We start from the raw sequence: 12,530 nt of genomic DNA, 5'->3' as shown, positions 1-12,530 counted from the left end.
AGCTACATGTACATCTCTTTTCCATATGTACGGAGTACCCTCATTCAAAGATAGTACTACTCCATACTAATATTATCGAAAACCCGCCAGTTATTTCAACGTCACATGTGAGAAAGTGCCGCCGTTCAACAAAAGCTCAAGTCCACGCCCCCACAAAGCCATTCACAACTTCACAATCCAAGCCAGTGATGCCCCGTTACGTTAGCGCCACATCAATTCTCCTACGGAACAAAACGCGGGAAGAAGCATGGCACGCAATTAAACTCATCACTCGACCTAAAACCTAGGCAACAAGACAGGCGTATTAAAATCTTCACACAGCACGGCGAGGCCCTTGGGCCCCAGGCACATCATTGATCCCGGCGTCACCCATTGGCCAACTCCCATCTCCACACTCTCAGCACCTCAACCCCCCTGTGGCGGTGGCTGCAACCGCCTGCCTTAAAATGGTCCCAACGGTCTCAGTCGCGTAAACCGGCACTTCGAGCCCTGAAAATCCGCGTCTCCCACGCGCCTGGCAGCAAGAAACTCCGTCCCGATATGTCAAATGCAGCATCCATCCATCCAACTCCTCCAAAGCTACAAATATAACGCGGGGCTGCGTCTCTGCTACTCCAAGCCGTATTGTATTTTACTTGTACCCCAAAACTAAGCCGAAAACGACTCTCATAATCGCCCTGCGTCGTCACCTCCAAGCCCGAGCCCTTCCAGCTCGCCGGCTCCTCACACATCTTCAGACCATGTCCACGCTCAAGCGCAAAGGCGAGTCCCTGACAAATGGAGGCGACGGCAAGAAACCCAAGGCCAACGGCTCCATCGCCTCCTTCTTCAGCGCACCAAAGCCCGCCAGGGGGGCTGCCTCTGCTCCCGCCTCCCCAGCCGTCAAGTTCGACAAGCAAAAATGGCTGGCTGGCCTGACGGCTGAGCAGAAGCAGCTTCTAAAGCTGGAGATTGACACGCTACACGACAGCTGGCTGGCGCTTCTCAAGGATGACATTACGAGCAAGGAGTTTCTGGAGCTGAAGAAGTTTTTGGATCGGGAGACGAATGCTGGGAGGAAGTGGTTCCCCCCAAAGGAGGACGTATATTCCTGGTATGTGTGTGTGTGTGCTTGGCTTCCATCTTTGCAACTATGAGCTAAACGTCTTGTACAAAGGTCGAGACACACACCCTTTCACAACGTCAAGGTCGTCATCGTCGGCCAAGATCCTTACCACAACGATAGGCAGGCACACGGCTTGGCCTTCTCCGTGCGACCTCCCACACCTGCACCGCCCTCCCTCAAGAACATGTATATTGCGCTAAAGAAGGACTACCCTACGTTTGTTCCGCCTCCCAATCGGGGCGGTCTGCTTACACCGTGGGCTGACCGTGGCGTACTGATGCTGAATACCTGCTTGACGGTGCGAGCTCACGAGGCGAACTCGCATTCGAACCGTGGCTGGGAGCGCTTCACACAAAAGATCATTGATCTCGTGGCTCAAAAACGTACCCGGGGAGTCGTGTTCATGGCATGGGGCACGCCGGCTGGCAAGAGGGTACAGAAAATCGACAGGCAGCGACATTTGATTCTACAGAGCGTCCACCCGAGTCCACTGAGCGCATCTAGGGGGTTCTTTGACTGTGGTCACTTCAAGATGGCGAATGAGTGGCTTATCAAGCGGTATGGCGATGAGGGCGAAATCGACTGGGCGTTGACGCCAGGCGTCACGACCAAGGCTGTTGCAGCCACGGTCGCTGGTGCATCTGTCAACGGGACCAAGTCGGTCAAGGTGGAAGTCAAGGAGGAAATCAAATCCGAGGTGAAGGAAATGAATGGATCTACTGCAGTTAAGGTTACCAAGAAAACAGAAGAGGATGTGGATTCGGAGGACGAGGCCGCGCTAGAGGAAGCTCTTCGATTAGCGGAGGAAGAGGTAAAGAAGGCAGAGTAGACAAGACAACGCTGATGAGATGGGGGGCATGGACAGCTGAGTGGCCTGGCTGGTTGCTGGGGATGTGTCTTCCATGGCCGATTCTGTTCAAACTCGTTCCCAGGCATTTCCAACTCTTTGTAGGATATTATGTATTAAGTACCCATAGCTTTAACTTTTCGAGCGGATGGAAATCAAATAATTGTTCCACACATGCCTAACGGTCCATCAAGACCGTCAGAGATGATCCTTTCAGATGCCCATTGGACTCTACAAGAGGCAGATGGGCCAGGCTTTTCCACAGTGCAACAGACAAGCATTCGCTCGTTAAAAACACCAAACCACGATGCGTATCATTATGATGCCATTTTTTTAAAAAATTCAACGTATCCGAGGGCGGCATCGCGTCACTTGAATGTCACTCCGTCTTTCTCATCATTTACACACAGACTTACAACCAAAAGTGTCCAAGCAATAGATTATCACCAGCCAAGAAGTCACTTTATGCACACCTGCAGCCGAAACCGTAGCCTAATGCGCGGCAGTGCCTAGTCCGCATGGCTTGGCCAATCAAACGCAGATCAAGAGGGCTGCATGAAGTGCGTTGGCATCTTCAACGTCTTGCGAGCAACACGAGAGCGACTAGTCTCATGACAGGACGCGCTGTTGCAAACGGCTCGATGTCGGGTTGGGCATCGTCGATGCCGAAATGCGCCGTAGCTTCGTCCAGAGATGTTGACTTATGCTATTCCGGTGTCTGGTCGTCCTGGCGTCACATGCGTGTAGCTGCACGTCATCAGTCAAGTCAACTGCGTCCGGACGCGATGAGATGCGCAGTTCCAAACTGATGGCTCGCTTCTATTGCAATGAACAGTCTGGTCGCAAATACATTCGGCTACTTGAGCACCTGGCAGGCCGTCAAGCGCATGAAGCGGCACACAGGGCAAGACGGAGCTGACACGTTCAAGGCGTTATCGACCCTGTTCGACATTTGAATGTTTGGCCGTCAAAGATGATCTCCGGTTTAGCCTGCAGTCAGGGGTCAAAGACGCCAAACTGGCTAGACCTGAATTGGACAAGCTCCGTCTCCACCAATGCCATGCCGGCACGCTGGAGCGAAAGTAGTTTTTGCCAAATTTTGAGACATTGGACGGCTCACACCGCCATCGCCCTGGGCGCCCGCCTATCATTGGTAAAACTTGCTACTCAGGCGGCAGACATCATCTAAGGAAATGCCACGGAATAATGAAATATTACTGAGTACACCGGGCACATGGCGGCGAGGCGGCAGAAACGGTGGTGGACGGGAGTCTGGTTCAGAAGGCAGCGGTACGACACAACCACGCGGTGAACGCTGGCAGGATTTATCGACAATGGCATTGATGGGTTTTGAGGCACCGTGAGCAAGATGGTTTTGGTAAAAGCAGATGACGTACAGTCCTGGACGGCCGTTGATAGATGCAGCAATGGCCTCTCCGCGTGTGTAGGGCAGAGCGCGGCGATGGACTATTTATATGATAGAGAGGCTCCACGATCATGTTGGGTATTGTGTCATGGCAGAGATATGACAAACGGCAGAATCGGAGTCTGAAACGGGGACAGATTCCGGCCAGATTCAGCGCATATCACTCGGTATGCCAGCAATACTCCGTACATACTCCGTACTTTACGGAATATATCGTACTACTACCCGTCAGCGACGAAGTGGAACAGCCACTTGTAGTGGTACGCATTAATTGCAAAGAGCGGCTGGCTCCCGGTTCAGCCAAGGCTAGTCATCAGAATCGGCCTTGCGCATTGACAGCCACCTCTAGATTCTCTAATTCTCCTCGCAAGCCAAAGAAGCAATGCCCAATACTCCGTACAGATCCCATAAAGGGGAAGTGGGCCTAATCGATGACGGCGTCAAGGCGTTCGCTCAGCGAGCGTCGGGCAACCACCAGAGATGCTGTATCAACTGTCCAATGTTATGTTTGTGTGTATCATATTGTATATACTCATCATGGAGTGAAGCGTCGCTCCTAGATCCCACGTCGGGGGATGTCGCTGGCCGTGACGAATGGGGATGGAGGCGAAATGCAACGTCGACATTCGACATCATGATTAAACGTGATGGACGCACGGGGACTGCTAAAATTGGCGGACACACTCGCAGCCGGACGCAGATGAGATGACGCAGGCAACCTTTGGCGCATAATACGGAGTAGTATGTACGTACAATAAATAGTATCACCGCCGCACGAGGTCTGAGCCCTCGAGAAGAAAGAAGTCCGGTCTGCTGCTGGTTGAACTCTGCCGCTGCAGATGGTGGGGGTGCGCCTCTTCATCTGGTCTGGTCTCTCGCCAGACAGACACTCGCACAAGTCGACATGAAGTTCTCCGTAATGCTGCTTCGCTTCGTCCGCCACTGCATTGCGCCCCGCAGGTACCCGCTGCCACACCCAGCGAGGCCCTGAGCCACCTGAGCCACCTGAGCCACTTGAGCTCAACTGTAATTTACTTTTCGGTCCCCCCATTGTCCTTAAAGGGGCCGTGGGCCAATCCGAGGTGGGGATCAACTGGACCCCTGGTCGCGTCAACCGTGCTGCCGTGCTCAGTGGCGATGCACGTCTATTAGTGCTTGATCTTGGGACAGCAGGCGACAGGGCGCCGAGAAGACATGGACCGAGACGGCCATCATCATCTCGCGTCTCCCCAGTGCCTCTCTGGCCCCTGAGCTGCCATGGTCCATGGTCCATGGTCCAACCCGGCTCAAATGTCATATCTGGTCCAGCAGCCAACCCACCACTTGACACCACGTCGTCGCCGCCCGTCTTTCACCCCGTCCAGTCTCATGTCGTCTCGACCTGAGTCTGCCTGTCCTGCTGCTCGCCTTTTCCTCTCTTTTTCCCTTCAATGTTCCCTTTCTTGCCGTCTAGCCACTTTAGATGCCTTGCGTTTGGGGGCACTGCCTTGATTCTCTTTTGTGCTTCTTCCTTGTTTAGTTCACTTCCCTCTGCAGACTTGTTCTAGTCATTGGGCTGCAGACCATCCTCATCTCGAGTCCCATTCGTCTTTCCACACACACCCCTCCCCCCCCTTTAACTTTCTCGACGCTCTTGCCGTCTCCAGTCCCCGCATCACCACTTACACGTCGCAGCGCGAGTTGAACTACCTTTTCGACCACACCTGGACCACCGTCCATCTGTCTGTTTCATCATTAGGCCTCGTCTCTATTTCGGCCGGGCTTGCTTTTTATTTTTTGTTATCCAGCACTGCACTAAGCAAACCCACACTACCTATCTCCGCCATTGCGCTCAAGTGTGGTCGAGAGCGTTTTCTGATTTCCACCAGCTCTCAGCCTTCGCAGCCCCTGATCGCAACAGTTTCTCGCCGTTGTGCATGATTCCTGCATCCTACATTGCAGCACAGCACAGTCTGGTTTGAACGAGGTAAATCGAGGCGGCACACCACATATCCTTCTCGCCGCCGTTGAAATTATATACCCCCTCGTTCGGGAATCCCCCTTTCATTTGCCCGACATGCCAGGGTTTCTCTCTCGCCTCAAAGGCCGTGAGGTTCTACGAAAGAAGAGGAATAACGTGCAAGGGTTTACCGACTCTCTTCCACAGAAACCAAAATGGGATGACGCCTACACACGGCCGTCAGTTGAGCCAGAGGAAATTCACGAGCTGTTGCATATTTGCACGGCAGAGCTTAAAGCGCGGGGTATGTGTATTCGACTCGGAGTCTTGCTATGCGATGATGGTTATCATTTTTTGTGGCTTGGGAATTTCGGTTGCCTTTATTTGGTTCCATATTCCTTGACACAGACAAAATAGCACATGGGCAATTGGCTAATTCAATCTTCAATTCAAAAACAGGCCTCGACATCCCGTTTCTACTCCTCCCCTACCGGCCAACCTCCGATCCCAGCGCCGTCCGCACTTTCATGAGACGCTTCTTCGACGACGGCTATGGCTTAAAGGGGGACATCTTGGCACAGGAGCTGCGCATGACCGAGCCAATGGTCAGTTGAGCATAGGATTGTGCCCCATGCCACATATAGATATAGCTAACAGCTGCACCAGGTCATCTCGGGTGTCCTAAAGTGGTGCTGGAGTCGCATTTCAGGTGGCGTTGTTGGCTGGGACGCCTACGAATTATTCAAGATAGGCGAAGGTGGTAAGTACAAATTCTTGTGGGCAAGTTATCTATTCCGTTCACAAATGTAACCGGGTCCAACAGATTCACGTATGGCCAGAGATTCTTTCAAGACATTTATACCCCTGAGCGTGGAAAGCGGAGCTCGCCAACGCATCATTTTCGATTTCTTCGAGTTGACAGCAGCCATTGCCGCCCACGGCAAAACCAATGGTTTTGGTGGACGTCAGTTGCCTCGAATGGCTGCGTGGTGGGCATTTGAGCAGAAAGATACGGGCAGTGGTTTTGATGGTGGCTACAAGGCCTGGCAGAAGTAAGTGCCCTGCTCATGTCGGAGGCGAAGCTCGTGTGCAGACAACAGGAGGCTCCGAAAGCTAACACAGTTTCCTCAGGGCCGCCGATGCCACCACTCATCTCTTCTTCTCCTATCTGCGGTCTCTTACGCCGGAAGAAGGTCTCACCGGAATCACTCTGCTTCCTAGATCACTGGAGAAGTTGCTCAACGAAACCGAATACCCACCGATTACTCCGCCGACACTTGTCTCAAAGACTAACAAGCTGGTCATGTTGGTCGACACTGTCTCGCCGACGCCTTTTGCCCTGCTCCGCCGTGCTGGCCATTTCCAGTACCGCGACTCTGATCCAGCCCTGCAACAATTCTCCGACTATAACGATCCGGTACAGGCATTGACTGAAGAGTGTCTTCGAGTATTGCGCGCTATTTCTGCTGCAAACGAATCTCAGGTATCCAGCGTCAAGCACTCAACCAGCCTGCGTGATGCATCATGGTCACGGTTCGAAGACATAGGCTTCGCAGGCACTGTTGAGGAAGAGCCTCAAATTGAGGATAGCCGCCTCCCAACTCAGAACAGGCAAATACAAGGGCTTCGAAGCACACCTGCGTCCGGGTCCGACTTTGGCCGCCCCACGACTCCATCCTGGGCTGACTTCCTGTCATCGGGCTTCATTGATGAGAACCAGGCTCCTTCGAGCGTCCTCCTCCCGCCTGACAAGGTTCTGCCTCCCATTGAAACTCAAATCAGACAGCATAGCTCACAGTCGCACCGTCCAAGATTGGAGAATACCACCACTCTTCAACCCGGAGAGCTTGCCAGCATTACCTTGATGGACCTTGACAACGCCTTCTGGTGGGTATGGATGAGCAGCTTGGCTCCTGAGGAAACGTCTGAGCGCAAGTCCGCTTTTGGCCGTTGCGCCATTATTGAAACAAAGATCGCTGGCGGTAGATGGCTTGTTATGGAGGAAATGATTGCAGGCGCTGCTCCAGAGCCGGACGAAGGGGCCTATATTGCGGAAAAGAAAGGTCTGTTTAGCTGGACCAAGCGCGGCAGGAATATGGCTCGCCGTAAGTCGGTGGGGAAGCATGCTCTCGGTCGTGGTGATAAGAACGCCCCGAGTTTTGGAAGCAGCAAAACCAACGTCGGCCCGGAGACCCATGCCAAAATCCAAGCCAAGGCAGCCCAGATGCGTGCCGTCAAGGAGAATGAGCAGTTGGCTGCATCACGACGTGGCAGAACAGATGGATCAGTGCCAGAGAAGACTACGAGTGTGCTTTCGCTGCAACCCAACCTTGCTCCTGAAGCTATTTCTGCCATCAGATGGGCCACAAAGTACGACAAGGGCAACATTAAGGACGCGTACATGGCTAACAATAGTGCCGGACGTGGAGTCGCGGTATCGTCACCAATCACACAACGGACCAACGGTGCCGCGGCCACAAACGGCAACGGTCATACTGTCGAGAAGAAACCAGATTTGCCGACCAAGGATGACACGCCTGTCGCGATGGTGTCTACTCCCCTGCCCGAGCCTGATGTCAAGCAAACCGACCCTCAAGTCACGGAACCGGCGGTCGAGAAGCGTGACACCCCATCCCCACCCCCCAAGGACATTGATACGCCAATCACTCCTGTGACACCTTCGGTCCCGGGTGTTGAGAGTCTTTCACCTGAAATGGGTGTTCAAAAGGGCGCACTGCAGGCAAACAGGGAGAAGTCGGGCTTGAGAAAACTATTTAAGCGCAAAAACCGATCATCCAAGATCCCTGACGGTGCTTCTGCCGACCTGGAACGTATGCTGCAGAAGGAACATGCCGTTGCCGAGGAGTCAGCTCGCACATCAGACATTGACAAGTCCCCCGTACCAGAGGAGGCAACCCCTGTTGTAACTCCTATTCAGGAATCTCCTTTTGACACTGCTGTGCCTTCTCATGTTGCCGAGGTGACAACAGAGGCTCCCCCTGCTGTTGAGAACATTGAGCCAACCTACGACCCTTCAGCCAGCAAGGACCTATCGCCCATTGATGCACACGACGCGGCTGAGGCCAAAGATGAATTCGCTCGATTCGACCAAGGCCCCCTCACCGACCAGCCTGCCTTTGTTCCCGACGAGGACGATGCTACTCCACCGCCAATAGCTCGCCACTCAAATCCCCGAGAAGACAGCGGCAACAAGACTCAAACTGAAGGGCCGGCTGAGACGCTGAGCCAAAGTGCCGGCCCCGGTGTCCAAGACCGCTGGGCTCAGATTCGCAAGAATGCTGCGCAGAGAGCTGCCACTCGCCCTAAGGAGGACAATTCCCGAGCCAACAAGAACTCGGGTGATGATGACGACACCAGCGTAGAAGAGAGTAAGTCATACATGACGCATACGCCCAGCGATGGTAAACTAATAAAATCCATAGCTATCGAGTCTCGCGTTGCCCGAATCAAGGCCCGCGTTGCGGAGCTCACTGGCAACATGGAAACTGGTAACGGTCCTCAGTTGCCAGTAGCTGGAAGATCTTAGAGACGATTAGCGGCCCGTTGACTGGGGGGTGATTACCATGACGTTCTCTTTAATCTACAAAACTCAACATATCGGATCTCCTATCAGTAAAATTTTGTTCCCAAAATTCCCAACCAGGCTCACATTGCGGGAAGCAAAGGCAGTCTTGGGATGAGACTTGCTCCCGCAGTCTGATGCAGTCCAACCAACTCGTTTATACTGTTTATGGAGCCAGCAGTTGATGCTTTTTTTTTCGGGGTTCTGGCTTCTTTTAATACTTTGCTTTTTTTTTTCTCTTTTTTTTTTCATTGGCGATGATACCACGGGACAATAAGGCTGTGTTACGTGTGAATGCACAAGCGATTTCGGTCATTCGGCATTCGTACTGCATTCCGCAGCGTCTTGATTTCTTTTCCCTAGCTGCCTTGTTTTTGATTTTTGATATTTATTTATTTTTCTTGTTCTTTTTTTGGACAGATCCCGAGCATGCGATTAGAGATGATCTTGGGGCAAAAATATGCTATATTGGCTTTCATAAAGACCTGATTGTCGTCAATCGGATCCATTATTGCTCTTCTACAAAATTGTTTATTGCTCAAGGTTTATTTTCTATCTTGTGACATTTCTTGTAGCGAGTAGATAAATGAGAGCGAGAAATGAGTCCCAATCGGGGTTGAAATTGATACCGTCTTTTTCTTGGCGTATCCATGTCTGCATCATGCGTGTGTACTTGTAAACTGCATGTTTCTATCGTCTTGATGAACGCTGCGCGGGTTCAGGCTAGGTGGTTATTACATGATGCCAAGATGCATCTTCTATCTAGTGCTTAGTCGGCTTGTCATGACCGTTGTCGTCGTCGTCGTCGTCATTATCCTCCATCTTGATGGCCATAAACTCCCCGTCGTCGCCATCGTTGGATTCCGGCGTCTGTTCCCGCTTCCACCTGCCGCCTCTCTCGACCAAAGGCGGGTCGTCGAAGCCCTCGTGGAGGGACCCGTGTTCCGCTCTCACCGGCGAGTCATCCGAGTCCGGCTCGTGTTCGCGCCGCCTCGGTTCTGCTGTCCCCGCAGGACGTGCCGGAAGAGGGGGCCGTTCAGACTCACCTGGCGACAGGGCCGGCGGGGAGATTGTCAAGCCCTGTAAATCATGGGCTACTCGGCTGTCCTTCCTTTGCGGTTCCCCCGCGGCGACGGCGTCAAGGTCGACGAGTTTCCCCTCGGCGTGGTCGTCCTTCATCCGAATCAGGTCGTCCTTTTCGATCTCGCCGCCGGCGTGGACGCCCGTGAACCCGCATTCCTTGAGGATTTCGCCCGTCAATGAAGGGTAGCGCAGGTGGCCGCTCACTTTCTCGCTAAGGTCTAGGTTCTGGACTCCGTGGACGCCCTCGATGGCCTGGAGGCCCGCTACGCCCAGCGCGAGGCTGTGCATGCGGTACACGAAGCCTAGCATCATGTCGTTTTCGGAATACACGTTGAAAATGGTTCCTGAGACGACGCAGCGCAGTGTTCGCCAGTGAGCTGCGTCGGAGGGGGCCGGTGTGCCGATGATGACGACGTTGTCGATGAGGCCAAAGGCCTTGCGTTCCGCGAGGGACTGTAGGCATGCGTGGATGGCGGTGGCGCCGAGTGAGTATCCGATGAGGGTCACGGGCCGCTCGCCTTGGATTTTGTTGATGAGGGCGTCGGCGAGCAGGCGGCCTGCTTTTTTGGACCGGTTGCTCGCCCGGTTGAAGGGGTTGTCGACGTTTGATGCGGCGGCGAGGACTTGGATGGGCCAGAGGGCGGCCCAGAGGGTGGCCAGAACGGTTCGTTTGATGATTTCGACTTTGAGCGTCTTCCAGGCAAAGGACTGGACGAGGTCTTGGAGGGCGGTGCCCAGGCTGAGGAGGGTCTTCATCTCATAGCGGAGCGCGAAGACCTCTGTTTCTGAAGATGGGAGCACGCGCCAGGGAGTGACAATGTCCGATTCGTCGTTGAGCCAGCCGTTTATTCCGATGGTGACGCGGAGTCTGCGGGTTTCTTTGGCAGAAGAGTTTTCATCCGGAGGGCGCTGGAAGTCGGGGCCGTATCCCGTGGTGGAGAGCGGGATGAATTTGAAGTCTTCTACTTCTTTGGCATACTTGTCCATGAGTTCACCCTGGGCGTGTTAGTGGACGGCGGTTTAAGCAATGAGAATATACAGAAAAAGAAAAGAAGCAGGGAAAGGAGACAAACAGTCATCTTGGCGCCGTATGCCCCGAACAGAGCGCCAACCAAGGCGCCGTTCATCCAGAATATCCCCAGGAAGCTGGCCACGCCTCCTAATCCCACGCCGCCCATGATGCCGCCTATCGCGCCAGCTACGAGCGGCGCAGCTAGACCGCCGGTCACACCGATAACCGCCGCGCCTGCTACGCTTGCCAGGCCGACTTTCCAGAAGCGACTGAACTTGTTCTGCTGCCTTCGCTTCTCGGCCTCGGCCTCGGCAGACATGGTTTCCTTCTTGTCCTTGTCGGCGGTGGACGACTCCATGAGCGAGTGAGCAATCTCGGCCTCCTCTTTGTTCACAAACGTCTGCGGGATCTCGAGCGCCGACGCAAGATGTAGTATCATGGTGCGGGAGTGCGCCGAGTACTTGCCCGTGGACAGAAGCAGCAGCAGCACGCAACCAAGGGCCTCTCGACGGTCCTGTGCCGGCACCGTAGTCAACCTCGTGGGTATGGGATGGTATAGTTTCTGGAGTGCCGCCACGTCCTCGGACCTGTCGACCTGCACGTCGCCGAAGCTGATGAGGTTCTCACCCTCCTCGGGCGTATCGAGCTTCTTCTTATCGAGGGCGTCTTGGCGGTTTTTGCGCTCCTCTTTGATCTTGGGCGTGTCCTCGACGCGAATGATTTCTTCTAGTTTGGGCAGGAAGCTGGCTCTCCAGTCTTGCATGTATTTCATGGCTGCTTTTTGGATATGTTCGATTTGCTGTGATGCCTTGCCAGTTGGTTTCTGGGGCGTCGCTTTTCGAGCTGGACTGGAGGATTGGGCATCCTCATCCGAGCCGGTGAGTGAGCCTAGTTCATCGGGGGGATTGACGAGCTGCAGGGCCATGAAGGCGATGATTTCTTCAATGAGATGCAGGAGAGCGGCTCGTCTCGCGGGGTTGAGGGCGATGACGATCTGCCGCGGGTCTGCACAGAGGGGCGCCATGATGGCGAAGGAAGGCTCTTTGACGGGCGCTTGAGGGTCGATTGGCTATGTGAGTGTCATTTAGGGAGTAGTTTGGGTTTTCGTGACGGGCTGTATCTGGTTGGCGTTGTGTTGGAAGTTGGATGTTGTGCCGAGATGAGGGCTGGCTGCCTGAAGCTGGGACTCGGAGGTTGGGGTTGCGTCTGACGGAGAGTTTGGTACGTCACGCACTGGCGAAGCCAGCTCTTGTTGGATCAGTCAAGTCCGTAACAGGTAATTGTCCGATGTGTTGTAAATTGAAGTGTCAATCGCACTACGGCGACCGCCTTCGATGCCTGGCATGAGTAGTCAGGTTTGGAAAGGTTGGATGTTTTGTCGCCGACGTTGCGGGAATGACGTCGCTACGAGCTTTGGTGGGCCGCTTTGTCACTCGGGACTATAAGTGGACTTTCTCGTATCAACTCCCTCCATCGCTCTAAGCTTGTCAGAAGAACAAGGCCTCATCGACCGTGACGCAGGTGGTTGTGGAATA

At 53.9% G+C, this 12,530-nt stretch overlaps 3 protein-coding genes across 3 annotated transcripts; 2 read left to right on the top strand and 1 right to left on the bottom strand.

Moving 5' to 3' along the window:
• Window positions 1–740: 740 nt before the first annotated feature.
• Window positions 741–1,934, top strand: ung1 (Uracil-DNA glycosylase; the record flags this gene model as incomplete). Its single annotated transcript, XM_014688960.1, has 2 exons — window positions 741–1,093; window positions 1,157–1,934. The coding sequence occupies 2 exons, from the start codon at window positions 741–743 to the stop codon at window positions 1,932–1,934; spliced, it is 1,131 nt and encodes a 376-aa protein (XP_014544446.1).
• Window positions 1,935–5,434: 3,500 nt separating this feature from the next.
• MSB1 (Morphogenesis-related protein MSB1) lies at window positions 5,435–8,864 on the top strand (the record flags this gene model as incomplete). Its single annotated transcript, XM_014688959.1, has 6 exons — window positions 5,435–5,621; window positions 5,777–5,922; window positions 5,984–6,077; window positions 6,141–6,369; window positions 6,449–8,706; window positions 8,761–8,864. 6 exons carry the CDS (start codon window positions 5,435–5,437, stop codon window positions 8,862–8,864), a joined length of 3,018 nt encoding a protein of 1,005 aa, XP_014544445.1.
• Window positions 8,865–9,662: 798 nt separating this feature from the next.
• On the bottom strand, window positions 9,663–12,019 carry G6M90_00g058700 (uncharacterized protein; the record flags this gene model as incomplete). Its single annotated transcript, XM_014688958.1, has 2 exons — window positions 9,663–10,979; window positions 11,057–12,019. The coding sequence occupies 2 exons, from the start codon at window positions 12,017–12,019 to the stop codon at window positions 9,663–9,665; spliced, it is 2,280 nt and encodes a 759-aa protein (XP_014544444.1).
• Between the last annotated feature and the right edge of the window lie 511 nt (window positions 12,020–12,530).

The sequence above is a fragment of the Metarhizium brunneum genome, chromosome 3 (genome assembly GCF_013426205.1).
Source record: "Metarhizium brunneum chromosome 3, complete sequence".
Lineage (NCBI taxonomy): Eukaryota > Fungi > Ascomycota > Sordariomycetes > Hypocreales > Clavicipitaceae > Metarhizium > Metarhizium brunneum.
The sequence above is the reverse complement of the archived record's forward strand: the minus strand, read 5'-3'. Positions and strand labels throughout refer to the sequence as shown.